Source organism: Capsicum annuum, chromosome 7 (genome assembly GCF_002878395.1).
Source record: "Capsicum annuum cultivar UCD-10X-F1 chromosome 7, UCD10Xv1.1, whole genome shotgun sequence".
NCBI classification, from domain to species: domain Eukaryota; kingdom Viridiplantae; phylum Streptophyta; class Magnoliopsida; order Solanales; family Solanaceae; genus Capsicum; species Capsicum annuum.
This window is the reverse complement of record NC_061117.1, coordinates 217930373-217947887: the sequence shown is the minus strand read 5'-3', so window position 1 is coordinate 217947887 and position 17515 is coordinate 217930373. Positions and strand designations below refer to the sequence as shown.

Here is a 17515-nt window from a genome sequence, read left to right as displayed (position 1 = left end):
GGGGGGGGGGGGGGGGGGGGGGGGGGGGGGGACCGGCTTGGAACCGGTACTATAGTGATTACTTTTGAGTTGACCTCGGTGTCTTAGTTGAAAGTAATTTGAGGTGACTCCTATGCATAATTCTAATTTTTGGTACCAATTGAAGTCAAGAAATGAATTAATTTCATTCTTTCATTCTCCAGATATTTACAAAGCACATACTTTCAAAAAAAAAAAAAATATTATATTCTTGTGAACTACGTTAGACCTGATTCTTGCTACGCAAAATACGTAGGCAATCCTATAATAGAGTTCGGTCTCGCTGAATAAAAGTTTTTACATCCCTGAAAAGTATAACACTGCGGCATTACAAAAAAGAAAAAAATCAAAGTTCCTTTCATCCAAAACTAGGGCATATTTTTTATAAAAATAAATTAATTATAATAATAAAAAAATAATAAAATAAAAAATAAAAAAAATCTCACTTACCTCAACAGGTAAAACATCTCCTGAGTACTCTTTAGGGAACAAAACTCCCTAAATCTTATTCGTCTTCATAGGGCGTCATCCCCTAGTGGACATCTTATTCGTCTTCATAGAGCGTCATCCTCTAGTTGACATCTTATCTCGTCTTCATAGAGCGTCATCCCCTAGTTGACATCTTATTCATCTTCATAGGGCGCCATCCCCTAGTTGACATCTTATCTCATCTTCATAGGGCTTCATCCTCTAGTTGACATCTTATCTTGTCTTCATAGGGCGTCATCCCCTAGTTGACATCTTATTCGTCTTCATAGGGCGGCATCCCCTAGTTGACATCTTATTTCGTTGTCATAGGGTGCTATCCCCTAGTGACATCTTACTCGTCTTCATAGCGCGTCATCCCCTAGTTGACATCTTATTCGTCTTCATAGGGCGTCATCCCCTAGTTGACATCTTATCTCATGTTGATAGAGCGTCATCCCCTGGTTGACATCTTATTCGTCTTTATATGGCGTCATCCCCTAGTTGACATCTTAGGAAACACCATTTCCTAATTTTTCTTATTCGTCTTCATAGGGCGTCATCCCCTAGTTGACATCTTATTCACCTTCATAGGGCGCCTTCCCCTAGTTGATATCTTAGGAAACACCATTTTCTAATTTTTCTTATTCATCTTCATAGGGCGACATCCCCTAGTTGATATCTTATTCGTCTTCATAGGGTGCCATCCCCTAGTTGACATTTTATCTCATCTTTATAGGGCGCCATCCCCTAGTTGACATCTTATTCGTCTTCATAGGGCGACATCCCCTAGTTGACATCTTATTCATCTTCATAGGGTATCATCCCCTAGTTGACATCTTATCTCGTCTTCATAGGGCGGCATCCCCTAGTTGACTCTTATTCGTCTTCATAGGGCGTCATCCCCTAGTTGAAATCTTATCTCGTCTTCATAGTTGACATCTTATCCATCTTCATAGGGTGTCATCCCCTAGTTGACATTTTATTTTGTCTTCATAGGGCGCCATCCCCTAGTTGACATCTTAGGAAACACTATTTCCTAATTTTTCTTATCCGTCTTCATAGGGTGCCATCCCCTAGTTAATATTTTATTTCGTCTTCATAGGGCGTCATCCCCTAGTGATACGAGAATGACAATGGAAACACGAAACACACTTCAAATAGTCCACAAATCACAACAAACCGTGGACTAAATGGAGACCTATCTCGGATTCGCTACAACTACACAATAACGACATAGAAAGGGGTGTTTTCAACACCAAATCAGCCAACCCAAACTATGATTAATAACAAGAATATGAAGAACAAGATGAACTTAAAAATGGGAATAACAACAACACAAACGGGTACAATATAAGATACAAACATTACAAGATTGCAAGAATAGAAAGGATAGATAAAGTGACATACACTATCTCATGAACTAAGAACCTAAGTGTATTCAAGCACCTAGACCCTTAATACAATGATAATAGGAACACCTACTCTCTTCGGTGAGCACAAGAGAGACCTCAACCTTCTCTAGCACCCAACATCTAAGCAAAAATGCAACACTAGTGATTCTACCCTAGTATCACCCTAGTTACAAGTTTTGGATTTGTGCCTCAAGGAGAGAGGACTTTTCTTTCAATGTTATACAACATTCATTATCATCAAAGTCTAATAAATGAAACCCTAAAAGGTTCTATTTATAGATCTTACAAAAATAGTGTGAAATATCCATAATACCCCTCAAGGGTGAGGTGCCCATCAAGTGCAAGAAGTGGGTTGATTTTGGTGTGTTTAGGCCCTCTTTTACACTTCACTTGTGCACTTTCTTGGATGGATTCATTATGTAGTCATTCACATTCATACTCGTGGTCGTACTTATATCATCCTCCCCTTCTTGAAAAGGATTCGACCTCAAATCCGTACCTCGCAAAATCAAGAGAAGACAACAAGCACACATCCTCAAGATATGAGGGGTTAGAGTTAGAAAAATACACACATCCATGCCGAGGGAGGGAAAAACTTGGAGTATATCCACAGGTCCTTTGTGTTGAACATTAAAAGCTTAGTAAAATAGACAAAAAGAAAACGGTCATCATCCACAAAAAGAGATACGGAAGAACTTTGTCTTACTTCATTAGCACCCACAACCAAAAATTGCTTGTCATCTTGACCAAGCATTAAGTGGGGAGTGTAGAGATTTCCACATTCCAAGAGGGTGCCAGGATCAAATGGAAAAATTAGCCAAGGCTATCCCTTCCTTCCCCTAGAATGTCACTCCCACATTCACACACAAAAACATTTTCATACACATAGTATCTATGAACAAAACTAATTGCAATGCTTTTACCACACATGATGTTCAAAGAGTCATGTGCATTATCAAGATTAATTCTATAGAATTATCACTAACTTGAGAATTTTTAAGCACACTATTCACATGCTCAAGTAGTGAACTACATTTAAGAGTAAATTGTCCATCATGCACACCAAGAGTAATACCAAGAGTGCTCATTTTCAAGACTACAGATTCCTTGCCTATAAGAGTACTCTCATTTTCCAAGAAGAGATTTTCATCTTTAGGAGGAATGTTGTCACACCATAGTGGGTTAGCATATCGGCTATAGCCTTCAACGCAAGCTATACCATCATTTTCACCAGTAGGTTCATTAGGAGTGTTTATATCATCTTCAAATAAGACATTAAACCTAAAGAGAGCATGATCTATCTCACGGACAGATTTGAAACTAGCAAGTGTTTCGCTCTCTGTAAGTTCACTATCACATACCAAAGATGTTTCAATCTCGTCTTTACCTTGGTGTGGGTCGAGGTATCCCACCTCTTCCTTCTGGAATATCTCGTCACAAGGTGTTTGGACAAGGGAAGTTAGATTTTGTGGGATAAGTTTAGGTAGCAATTGGCATAGCCTTTCCACGTGCCATTTTATTTCTTCAATATAGTCGATGATGCGGTCAAACGTGGTATCGAGATTGGTGGCAGCCATGGTACCTAAAAGAAAAGACAACAACTAACAATAAAACAAACAAACTTGTTAGCTCAAAAATGTCTCACCACACTCTTACTCTCGATTTGTACCTCACACTTGGTTTCACAAGTGTTGAAAACTAGCTTGTACTTTGTGAGTGATTGAGGGATGAGTCTATCTTTGCCCAGAATAGATTTTTGTTTGAGTTGACTCAAAAGAAAATTTATTTACGGACTTGAACCAACAAGACATAACGAATTCACAAAAGAGAGAAGCACACAACAAACGCTTAACACAAATGAACGAACGCAAACACTAACTAACAATCTAGTAGATGAGTACTAGTTTGCCTATTAGTAGTGGAACCAACTAAATTGAAACTAAGAAACAACAAAAGGAAACTAAGAAATCTGAAATTTGAGCCAAAATTAGATGTGTGAACAGTAACTTGATGACATGGCAGCCACATATTGGTTGTGGTTTCTACAAAAAAAAATTTCCAAAGTTCAAGTTTGAACTAATTTTAATTTGGATTGGTGGAATTTGTTTTAAGGAGGGAAGAATAAGTCTTGGAGCCTTTTTTCAAGTTTCAAATTTCAAGACTTGACTTTTGTAGTACTTTTCCTTAAAACATGGACCCTTGTTTCATCGGAAAGTGGTTGTGAAGTGATGTAAAGTCTTTTGGTCGTTGGGGGTCTTTCAAGACTAATAATTACTTACACCTCTTTCCTTCACCTTTTAGGATCTATCATTTACTTTATGTTCTAAGTAATATGAAGGAAGGTGAAGAATTTAAAGAACAACAACAACCACACAAAGAACAATAACAACAATCTTCAAGAACAACAACAATTCCAACGGCCAACTCCAATCCACAATAACAAACGGCCAAGTCTCTTTAGTGTTGTGTCTTCAGTTTTAACAAGAGATGAAGGTTGTGAAGAACTTCAAGAACAACAACAACATTCACCAAGAATAACAACAACAACACTCCTTTCAACAACAATCAAACACACGGCCAATCAAATTTCTCAACAACAATGCCTACCACAACAATGTTTAACAACAATGGATCAAGCTTATGTTCACAATAACAACATCAAAACACAAGCTCAAATCAAGATATAGACTCAATGTGTTAGTGAGGAACAAAACTAACACTTAGAGACAATAAAGACAAGTAAAAAACTCGGCCAAGCCACAACAAAAACATAATTTTTTGCCAAGAACACAAAATGGACAGATTGTTCTTTTTCTGAAATTTTCAGATTTCAATTTTATTTTTTCAAGTGAGCTAGCCTAAGATTTGATCTTGTAGGAACAAGATCAAGCCATGCTATGATACCAAATGATACGAGAATGACAATGGAAACATGAAACACACTCCAAGCAGTTCACAAATCATAACAAATCGTGGACTAAATGGAGACCTCTCTCGGATTCGCTATAACTACACAATAACGACATAGAAAGGGGTGTTTTCAACACCAAATCAGCCAACCCAAGCTATGATTAACAACAAGAATGTGAAGAACAAGATGAACTTAACAATGGGAACAATAACAACACAAACGGGTACAATACGAGATACAAACATTACAAGATTGCAAGAATAGAAAGGATAGACAGAGTGACATACACTATCTCATAAACTAAGAACCTAAGTGTATTCAAGCACCTAGACCCTTAATATAATGCTAATAGGAACACCTACTCTCTTCGGTGAGCACAAGAGAGACCTCAACCTCCTCTAGCACCCAACATTCTAAGCAAGAATGCAACACTAGTGATTCCACCCTAGTATCACCCTAGTTACAAGTTTTGGATTTGTGCCTCAAGGAGAGAGGACTTGTCTTTCAATGTTATACAACATTCATTATCATCAAAGTCTAATTAATAAAACCCTAAAAGGTTCTATTTATAGATATTACAAAAATAGTGTGAAATATCCATAATACCCCTCAAGGGTGAGGTGCCCATCAAGTGCAAGAAGTGGGCTGATTTTAGTGTGTTTAGGCCCTCTTTTACACTTCACTTGTGCACTTCCTTGGACAGATTCATTATACACTCATTCACATCCATCCTTGTGGTCTTACATGTATCACCTAGTTGATATTTTAGGAAACAAACCTTCCTATTTTTCTTCTTTATGTCTTCATAGGGTACGACAATCCCTAGTCGCATTTTAAGAAGTAAATATTCTAACTCCTTTTTATGCATTCATAAGGCATAACTTCCTTTGGCTGCATTATTGAGAATAGGAATCTTATTTTATCGCGTACCTAGCCTAAATTTTTATCATTTTCATTTATTCATTTTATTTATTTATTTTAATTAGTTTATAGTTTTTTTTATAACTCACAAAATTTTCTAGTGCAAACTGGGGCAGAAAATTTTGCTCGCTTTGTTTTGTTTTTCTTTGATGGCTTGCAGGTTTTTCTGCAAAGTACATGTTTGATGCTGAGAATGAAACTTCGCCTCCGGTCAGAACATAGAAGAATGACCAGTTTGAAGATAGTTAGAGTCCGCTTTGCATCTGTAGCTGCCTAACATCTCAGGAGTCATCTTCATGTCTTCTGATCAAGAAAACAAACATGCAAAGTATTCTATAAACTATCCTTTGGTAGAGTGTCAATGACTCAATCCAAGTTTCATGTTCAAGTCTCAAATCCTAACTTCAAGATTAAAATCTGAGATCAAGGTACCCACCAGAAAAAGGTGAGGCGATAACTGAAGATCCAAGAGGAAGATCTGAAGCAAGACAATCAAGACAATAGAATAGATAAGATCGTGTATCTCCTTTCTAGTTTCATTTTTCTTTTCTGATGTAATAAAAGGAGCCACGGACCGAAAAATCGACGAACTCGACTCTCCAACTCACCCATTCATTCCTACACCCACTTGAACTATATGTGACCTGATCCTCTTGTAACCCGAGATATGTAAGTTACCCAAAGCTAGGGCTCAGTCACATTGCTTTCTAACTTACGTATTACTTTTGAATAAATGGTTGGGCCAAAAAATTAGTCATGTTTACTTCTTTGCTAAAATTAGTCATGTTTACTTCTTTGCTTGAAAATTCTCCATATTTTCAAGCAAAGAGGGGCATTCTGTAAACACCTAATTTTTTACCAAACCTAACATTTTTATGTCATTTTAGTGTTCAATTTATTTTTATTTTTTTAGGTCTACATTAGATATTTTAAGTTTATCTTATTTTACAAGGTTTGTTTAAAAGTTTTGAAAACTACAAAAATAGAGTCACATTTTTAACTAAATTTTTATTTTATTATTTATTTATTTATTTTTAGAAAAAAATTCTAAATTATATTTGTTTTCTTCTTTCAACTTTTAATAAAGAATTTAGTGATATTAATATTTCTTAATCATATTTCTAAGACTAACTTGTTAACTTATTTTGTATTTTATAAGTTTTGAATAGATTTTATCATTTTTTATTTTATTTAAAATACTAATTAAAAGGAAAAAAAATAAAAAAAAAGGAAAAATTTATCCTAAACTACCCATTCCCATAACCAACACCCATTACCCCATTTTCCCACAATTTTCTCCTCCATGCACACACACTTAACACAACTCCCTCACCCAACACTATTTATATTACACATACACGGACAGTGAGAAAGGCTACAAGAGAAGACAACACTATTGAAAAACATCAAGCCATAGAAAGAAAAACAAAAGGGGGGGAAAATAGTTCACCAGAAAGGAAAAGTGAAAGTTTCGAGGTTTTAATTCACGGTTTCATGGTCGTGGCTCCTAAATCAGTAAATTACATTGACTTTGTTTGTGAGTTATCTTTTCTAGAGGTAAACCTCAATTCTTCTTTGTACAATGTAACATCGTGATTAGGCGAGATTTGATTCCCATGTTAAGTTGTTCATTTTTATATACAATGTTTCAACATAAGGAATATTCCCTTTTTATGTGGATAAATTTAAAGTAAGTTGTTTGGTATAATGACATGCATAAAATCCAATTGTCACCTTAGCTTTGAATAATTCGTGAGATGTTGTATTATACGTTATGGAATTAATTGAAGGTTGGGTGAGATTTTTTTTTTCTAAATGTTTCTATATTATTTTTTGCAATACGTATGAGATGGCGAGTGCTTCTTATCTTGGGTTAGTTATTGGATTTCTTTTCTCCTATAGTGATTAATCTTTAAGATAATATTAATGTATTAGATGTATGTGCTAGATTTTTTCTTACAACATCACATTCAGTTGATATGCAATCGACGTAGTTGTGTTATAAACTATAAGTTATGACTCATGCATGCATGCATGCAACAAAAAGAAAAAAAAGTTTTAATTAGAAAAAGAAAAAAAGCGCATAACGCTCGCACTCGGATTGTAAAATGAAAAGAAGAAATCGTCAGAAAAAAAAAGGTGGAAACACAGAACACAAAAAGAGGTTAAAGAAAGTGGGGTGGAACGAAAAGAGACCTGGTGGAGAGAGATTAGAAAAAAAGAAAGAAAAGATTTTTAAAAAAAGGGAAAGAGAAAGAAAGAAAAGGGAAAATACAGGATGAAATTCCAAATGGGTTTACGAATAATTTATTAAATTAGTGGTCCTTTGAATTTGTCTCTGCTATTTTTTTTTTTATAATATTTCATTCAATTTTCCTTATTATTTTATTGGATGTATCTATTTAAAGTTTGTGTTACCTTGATAATATTTATAATTTATTAAACCATTTATATTTGTCTACTATTATTATCGACCTTGATAATATTTATCGTATAAATTGGATGATGAATATATGAAATTGATGACGAATGAAGTCGGATTTTATTCTTGAGATCCTCATTACTTTGTAATCTAATTGAATCATTAGGAGTATGATTTGGTCGATAATAATAATAATAATAGACAAATATAAATGGTTTAAGAAATTATAAAATTGTATGTAAATGAGAGAATAATTATTAAAAGAATAAGTTCAATTTCTTGACCGAAAGGAAATTTAAAAAGTTTAATATGAGTGAAAGTTAACGATGAAGTTGGAAAGCCCTGCTACCGACAATTTGTTATAATTCAATATATCATTTGAAGCCGTTTGAACTGAGTTGGGTAGATTCTAAACCTGTTAGGTGCTTATCTAAACTTGAAAAAATGGGACGATCCATAAAGGCCTCAAAGGCGCGAGAAATGTATCAAAACTTGTGGTATGACCAGAAAGTACTGCTACTGGCAAACCACGCATTAATATAATTAAATAATTTAAAATAAATTCAAAGTAGGACGTAAGTAACTTTTAGACTAACAAATATTATGTATCCAAGAGATTAATTTAAGCCAGACGTAAGTCATTAAAGCGACCGTTCTAGAACCACGAAACTCGAGGGGTGCCTAACACCTTTTCCTCGGTCAACAGAATTTCTTATCTGAATTTCTAGTTTCCAGACCAAAAATAAAGAGTCATTTCCTTTTGAACAGTGATTCAATAAGGTGACTTGGAACACCCAAAGTCAATTCCAAGTGGCGACTCTGTAAATAAAATAATCCCTATTCAAAACGTCACTTTAATTGGAAAAATTCATTTTTTCTAAAATCAAATTTCCTAGCGGGGTTGGATGCGGTGAAAAATAGGGGTGTGACAAGGTAAACAAAGGATGACAAAATATTTGGATAGCAGAATAAAATGTCTTCGTCATATCAATCCTTGAAAATATAAGTACATAACATGCAATATGAAAGTGGGAGATGAAGATCATGTATGACACTTTAACAACACTAACTTTAACTGAGCATGTGTGCCACTTCGTCTTTTACACTTGTCAAACCTACAACTCCACCTTTGTTGTACATCCCTTATATTGAATGACTCATGCTTTCGTGGAGCTGATTAACTTTCTATTTCTCTTGAATAAGGATCTCGCATCTACTATTTGACCTAATTGAGACATGTCTTTCAATTAATGACCAAGTTATTCTTGTGATTCTCAAAATAATTGCATTAATTTTTAAAGAAGGCTTCAACATGGTCACCAAATGTCTTAATAATCTACCTATTTTTCATGTCTTTTTCTTTTAATTTTAGCCCTTTAATTCAATGTTTCATGATTAAACTGAATTTTATGATCTGGCTGAAAATTTTACATGCATGTTATAGCACTAGAATCAATATAAAATGAATTGCATAAAAAAATACAAACAAACTTAAAATAAGGCAAAACAGTAAGGGACACCACATTTCACAGAAAGAAAAAATAAAAAGGTTTAAACAAAGACGACAAAGAAGCAAAACAAAATAGATTCAGAACTACAATCTTGAAATGATTCAAAAAACATAAAGGAAAACAAAACAAACTACTAAACATTCATTCTAGCAAGGAGAGGAGTGACTTCCCAATTGCTGAGCTTGACATCTTAGCCACTGGTTTGCATATCAGCATGACTAGAGCTTTCCTCACTGTCAATGTTCTACACCATAATTGATTTATCTTGAATCATATTTTCAATTTCTCTTTTCAAATCTCGACATTCTTCAGTACTATAACCCTGAATATCAGAATGATACGCACATCGTACATTAGGATCAAAATTTTTTGAACGCCGATTAGGAGTGTACCCAATAAGAGGAGTGATCATGCCCCACTGTACCAATCTCTGAAATAATTTGGCATATGACTCTCCAATTGGTGTGAAACTATCCCTCGACTTCTGCCTTATTTCATTGTTTGGTTTGAATAAAAAATCAGGCCTAGAAAGGCTTTGGTATATTTGTGGAATTAGAGGATGACTCTAAGGAGTTAGTGCATGTCATTGTGGGTAAGATGGGGATTTAACATGTGGTTGTGCGTTATATACTGGATATGGAGGTGGGGCAATGGAGTATACTGGATTTTGGGAGTGATTATGTGGAGCTTGGGCATGAACTTGGGATTGAGACTAAGGGTAACGGCGACGTGGTCTTCTTTGACGTGAACGTTGTTTAGCTACAATAGCAGCTACATTTTCCTCATTCTTCTTCCCTCCAATATTTCATGAACCCTTCTGAATTGCTTGAGTGGTCGCTTTCAATGTTGTAAAACTCACAATGCGACCAGTCTTAATTCTATCCTCTATCATTTCTCCCATTCAGAAGACCTCAATAAATAATTTGCCTAATGCAGGTAACAAGTGTTGATAGTATGTTTCATCTTTCATTGGCGATTTCACCCTAGCAGCTTGTTCATGCCATCTAATCGCATACTCTCTGAAATTTTCATTGTTCTTCTTCTTCTTCATATTAGTCAGGGATTTCTCATCAGGAATCAGCTTCAAATTGTACTGAAATTGTTGCACGAATTCGTTAGCCAAGTCATCCCAATTACTCCACTTGTTGATGTCCTGATTCATAAACCACTTTGAGGCTAGACTCGAAAGGCTCTCACCTAAATAAGCCATGAGTAATTCTTCTTTAATTTCGGCACCTCTTAATTGGTTACAATAACGCCTCAAGTATGCCACTGGATTACCGTGCCCTTCGTACTTGTCAAACTTTGGTATTTTAAACCCTAGCGGCAAATGAACGTCAGAAAACATAAATAAATCTTTGTATGAAACACTTTTTGGTCCTCCTAATCCTTGCATATTTCTCATACTCTGCTCTAAGCTTCTTACTTTTTTGGCCATCTCTTCCTGCTCTTCACTTTTAACAATCTTCTCAATCACGATAGGAGAATCATGTTGATGAGCATGATAATGTGGATTTGGGGGTTTGAAAGTCATTTAAAGAGGATATAATTGATCTTGACTTAGTCCACCCATATTCTTTTGTACTGTCAATTGAGGACCCGCAGTAGCTGGTGCTACAGGAGTAAAAATGGGTTGTTTGAGACATATGAATTTAGTGGGTGCATGATAGAAGTACCAGCAGCACCAGACACATTAGCATATGGGCTGAATCCAGGTGGGAAAAATGGATTGCCAGTTTGAGCTTAGGCGGAATTTGGATTATTCGTATTCGAAAGTCTAGGGATTGAGGAAAGCGCGGTTTGTCCATTCGACCAAGCTTGGTACATCTCTTCTATCTGTTGTTTCAATAACTTATTTTCTTCCATTGATGCTAATTCTTGCGAAATCAACTGATTTTTCTCTTACTCACTATCAGACCCCACACACTCTTTGCGGGTCATCTTTCTCTTTTCTTTGAACCTCTGTAGCATGGATGAAAAGTCAACTTAGCCACAAACCAACCATCGTAATACTATTTTGATTTTGGAGAAAATTAATGTGTCAGAGTTTAATTTTTTTCAAGACCACCGAATCTAGAAGGACTGCCTACGTATCTCATTAGGATGAGAATCAGGTGTGTGTAGTTCGTGATATATATGTCATACAAAACTCAGTCTCAAGACCCCTAAAGGTTCAGGGCTGTTGAGATTTATATATATTTTTATTTTGTAAAAACTTAGCATCATGATCCTTAAAGATTTAGGGCTATTAAGATATATAAAAATTGGACTTGAAGATTAGAAAAATAGTTATGAAAGTAATCATATTTTTAAAATATTTTTCATTAAATCTATGAATTATTTTTCAAAAGATAGGGTTGTACCCCGAAAAAGGGTTTCCTACATATCCCGCTAAATAGTGAGAATCAGACCTTTGTAGTTCATGAAGACCTTAAAAACTATATGAATTTTTAAATTCCTTTGAAAAATGATTTATTAGATTTGAGGAAAAAAATATTTTCTTGCATTTTGCCAAGTTGCCTATAAGCCGGTCAAAAATCAAATGACCTTTCAAATAAATGTTAAAGAGCACGTAGAATGCACATGTTGGTCATTATAAAGAGGGACACCTGTCCTAGACAGACCCGGCCACTATGCCGAATCTCGCTAAATCAAATGCATATGATGCAAATAAAGCAAAACTTAATAGGGATAACCAAATTCTGAGTTTCAGTTCTTCTAAGTTTAGCTTAATAGGGATAGGTGTCTAGACTGGCTTACTCGAGCGAACACTGGAGGCGCGGAGGGACAACTTATTGGTAGCAGTGCTACTCCACCTTCATTACCGATTCGAACCCTGCCTAACATGTGTGACTATAATCCTTCACCAGGTGTCTTGACACTTCGGTTATCTCAAAAAGAAAGTAAGGTGTGTACACTGCATTCCTTCTATCCTATTTCAGAGACTAAGAGGAGGATGCGCGAAAGAAGATAATTTATAATACAATTCAATAATATCAAAGTAGTAAATAAGTGACAAGTAGCACATAAGGCGAACAAACACAATATAAATAATTAAAGCAAGTATAAGTCAATATTAAAAGCTCGAATTCTTATTAGTCCCCAGCAGAGTCGTTAGAGATGTCACACCTCTTTTTCGCCGATGGGTAGAAGTCGAAGGGTTTTCCAATTAAAGTGACGATTTTGAATAGGGATTATTTTTATCATTTTCAGAGTTGTTACTTGAAATTGAGTTATGGTGTTCCAAGTCACCTAATTGAATCCCTAATCAAAAGGAAATGACAATTATTTGGTCTGCGAAAACAGAAGACTGGGTAAGGAATTCTGTTGAGCGAGGGGAAGGTGTGAGGCACCTCTCGAGTCCCATGGTTCTAGCACGATCGTTTTTATTGACTTATCTTGATTTAAATTATTTTGATAAATTTTGTTAAGGCCTAAATTTGCTCATTTTTATTATATCAAAAACTTGTCTATTATCTTATATTAAGTAAATCGATGAAAGTTAATTTTAGAAAAATATTTGCCAAGGTGCATTATTATATTCTTGAATTATTTTAAATATCTCAGAAAAATGCGTATGCCGCATTCTTAATTAAGATGAATATTTTAAACGTGTCTAAAATTAGCTTAGCGTTAAAGGCGTTGGTTTGCTGCTTATAGATTTGAAAATAATTTTATCTATTCGAAAATGCCATTTAAACTTAATAATAAAAATTTAGCAAAAAAAATTTTAAAGTGATATTAGTCTACAAATAATTATTAACCTTAATTAGTGACAAAAATAAAAATAAAAATAAAAATAAAAATAAAAATAAAAATAAAAATAGAATAAGATAAAAGTAACAAAATAATATAAATATACACACCAGAACTAATTATATTTATTTTTAATTTTATTATAATTACCAAATTGATATATTTTTTATTTAAAATCAAATCAAGTAAGCCAACTTAAATATAAAACCTAAAATAAACAATACATAAAGTTTAAGAATATAAAAATAAACACAATTAAAATCAGTTTCATAAGTTTAACGACTGTTGTTGGTAGCGGCAGTGCTGTTTGCTCCGAAGGTGGCCATGGTTGGCCGGAATTCATGAGAAAGAGAGAGGGGTAGGGGGGACGGCGGTGGTGGCCTGTGAAGGGTGGTGTCGCTGGCGTGGGTGTTTCCGGCTGGCGGAGCAGCGATGACAAATTGGGAAAAGGTGATCGGATTCGATGGATTTTCCGACAAGGAAAGGTTGGATCTGGTGGTCCTTGCCGGATCTGGAGCAAAAGGGGGTCCTTCAGTGGCGATTCCGGTGAGAATCGGACAAAATTGACCCAAAAATGGGTCGATTTTTTGGGTCGATTTTGATGGGTGATGATTTTTGGTGGTTTCTCGATCTGATTTAGGAAACAGATGCCACATTCCGGAGAGGGAACAGTTCCGGCAAGGGTGATTGCACGACAGATTTTTTATTTTTATATTTTTTTTATTTCTCTCTTGCTGACTTTTCTGTTTAATTTCTTTTCACTGTTTTACTCTTTTTGTTCATGCCTGTGTAGTGTGAAAGGAAGGAACAAAAAAATGTGTGTATTTGTGAAGAGAAAAATACAGTGTAAATAGTGAGTGCAGTGTATTTGTGCTGTAAATATAACAAATTAACATATAAGCAATATTTTACTCTGTTTTTGTTGTCATGTACAGATGAAAAATAAGATATTTCATTCATAATATTAGTTTCTTTTCATTGTTACAATATATACAAGATACAAACATTACAACAAACTCATTCAATATCAATTCATGAAACCACTAAAAAATAATCATGTTATGGTTCAATTTATAACAAAACTGATAAAATAAAATACAGGATTTAAAAGGAACCTGCGATGAAAATGAAGCAGAAACTTTGAATATCGCTTTCGGAAATTTGAATGTGACCCAAACTCGACTTCACTGATATTCATTCTCTGTTTTATTTTTGTTTGATGATTTTACTGATATTCTCTCTGTCTGGTGTTCACTCTGTTTTTCTTTTATCTAATACAGTGTAGGCAGTAATAGTACGTTTGTTTTTTTTTCTGGGTTGTATGGAGTAAGAAGAGCCCTTAAATAAGAAAAATTTGAGGAAAAAGTTACATCAGATAAGGGAGGGGTTTAAATTATTTTTTTTATAAAAGATAATAATAATAAGAGATAAATAAAAATAAATAAATAAAATAATAATAAATAAATATAATAATAACTAATTAATTTTTATATTTAATAAAATACAATAATAGTTTATAAATAGCTAAAAATAAATATAATTAAGATAGTACTAAAAATACTAGCTTATTTATTTAAAATTTAAAAGGAAAAAAATATGTTTGAAATTTTTGTATTATTTTTAAAATAAAAAAAAATATCCTAAAATTAACTTCATTTAGTTATTTATTTTTTAACTTAAAAAAATTATTAAAAATGATATAAGAGTAAAAATAAATATTGGACGAAAATATAAATATTTAATATCAATATATATATATATAATAAATAAATAAATAAGTAATTTTACTATATCATTCTTTTGATATAATAATTTTTTTGCTTTGAAAAATATAATTAGTGATGTATTGTACTTAATATTTAAGAGTAAAATAAAAAAAAATTATCTTTTAATTTTTTAAATTGAACAAATATTTTTAGATATTTTAAAATAAAAAAAGTGAACGTATAAAGATGAATGGAAGAAGTATATAATATTGTCCTTTTTCGCTTGATTCAATGTAGATTTCAAATATGGACAAGACAAAAAAAAAATCAAACATATCATTGCTGAAAAATGAAAATATATTTTGCCCTCTGGAAGATGGTGTTTACGGCTCCACAAAGATGCTACATATAAATTAATATAAATATAATTCTTGAAATTACAGAACTTATATTAGAAATTGAATTGTAAAACCAAAACTTAAAAAAATTGACATAAGATTAGTAAAAAACAGGGAAGAAAAATAAGTCAATTAGGTGATTTTTTTTATATTTTTATTTAACTATAATAAAATCAATTCTTTGGAAAATTGCATTGAGGAACAATTACTGTTATTAATAAGGGTAAGTTATGAACAAAGTGACAAATTATTTGTTGAATAAATTAAGATCTATTTTACTATAGTAAATAAATAAATTAAAAATTGACGGAAGAATTCATGCGAGGTAAAAATAGATTGAAGAAATATTGAAGGGAGGTGACTAGGCATGGCATTAAATAACTTTAACTTACTTAGGACATGACCCTAGATAGGAAGGTGTGGAGAAGACGGATCAGGTTAGGAGGATAGTAGGAGGTAGTGCATCAGTGCTAGTAGGTAGGAAGATTTTGTTATCCGTATTATTGGCTATAGTATTAGTATCAGTTCAGAATTTTATATCATTTGTTGTATTACTTGATGAATCTTATCTGTAATATTATTGGTGTGGTAATTTTTATTGTATCTTATTCTTTTACTATTCCTTATCTAAATTGAGAAATAGCTTGTCTATCTTATATATGAGATAGTAATATGAGTTGTATACACTTACCCTCCTCAAATTCATTTAGTGAGAATATACTGAATTTGATGTTATCACTGATGTTGAGTAATAAATATCAATAAATTAAACTAGTTAGGCTAGCCACTAGTAAAGGAATTTATTCTAAGCTGCACATCCAACTCAGGCATTGAACATGTTTTTGTATTTCATGACATCATTGTGAAATGTGAATTATATGTTGTATTAATTTTTCATGATGTTTATTTTTTATGTACACTAAATTATGAGAATTCTATTTTTGCTTGTTTCACCTTTTTATATGATAAAGTCAGCTTTTCTTAAGTGTTTGAGATCAACGTTCTATCTTACTCTCTCCTTTTATTTTTATTTTTCTCATATAGTACTTTTGGGTCTAAAAATAATTATCTAATTTTATTTATGTGATTTAAAAATTAGGAGATAATTTAAAGAATTTATTTTAAGCTGCACATCCAACACAGGCACTGAACATTTCATGGACGTCATTATGAAATGTGAATTATTGTTGTATTAATTTTTCATGGATATTGTGTTTTATTTCACTAAATTATGAGAATTCTATTTTGGCTTGTTTTACTTTTTCATATGATAAAGCCACCTTTTCTTAACTGTTTTCGATCAATCTTTTATCTTATTCTCTCCATTTATTTTATTTGTCTCGTATATAATACTTTTTTTGTCTAAAAAAATGTCTAATTTTATTTATGTAACTTAAAAATTAAGAGATAATTTAAAGAATCTATTATAAGCTCCACATTCAACTCAGGCACTGAACATGTTTTTATATTAAGCTAATACATAAAAATGACCCTAAATTTGACATCAAATTATAACTTTGACCTTAAACTTTGATAGTGCACAAATAGAACCTTTAACTATTCAAAACCTGAACAAATATAACCTCCGATTTTGCAACCCCATGCGTGAGTCTCACTCGCGCCTTTGTGGAAAGATAATCCAATCACACGGTGCCACATCGTTAAAAGGGATGACTTGGAGAGAGGTCATATTTGTGCAATTTTAAATAGTTAAAGGTTATATTTGTGCACTGTCAAAGTTTTACTTTTTATTTCAAAACGACGTCGTTATTAGTATTGTTGTTGTGGTTGTTGTTGTTGTGGTTGTTGCTGTTGTTGTTGCTATTGTTGTTGTTGTTGTTGTTGCTGCTGGTGTTGCTGCTGCTGTTGCTGCTGTTGCTGCTGCTGCTGCTGCTGCTACTGCTGCTGCTGCTGCTGGTGTTGCTGTTGCTGCTGGTGTTGTTGGTGTTGTTCTTGTTATTGTTCTTGTTGGTGTTGGTGTTGTTGGTGTTG

General features: G+C 33.4%; 1 protein-coding gene across 16 annotated transcripts in view; it reads right to left on the bottom strand.

Moving 5' to 3' along the window:
• LOC107878543 overlaps positions 1-14824 on the bottom strand; it is a 29756-nt gene extending 14932 nt beyond the window's left edge. For 8 of the 16 annotated variants that reach the window (XR_001676893.2, XR_001676899.2, XR_001676894.2 and 5 more), the window contains exon 1: positions 14535-14824. Coding sequence is in view for 1 of the 16 variants with exons in the window: in XM_047415518.1 (XP_047271474.1) it covers positions 2834-3475 (642 nt within the window). In the remaining 15 variants the exon portion in view is untranslated. Of the gene's footprint in view, positions 1-2184; positions 3481-6931; positions 11626-14534 lie in introns of those variants that run through there. The other 8 variants (XR_001676895.2, XR_007057875.1, XR_001676897.2 and 5 more) reach the window with 4 other exon arrangements.
• Positions 14825-17515: the final 2691 nt, after the last annotated feature.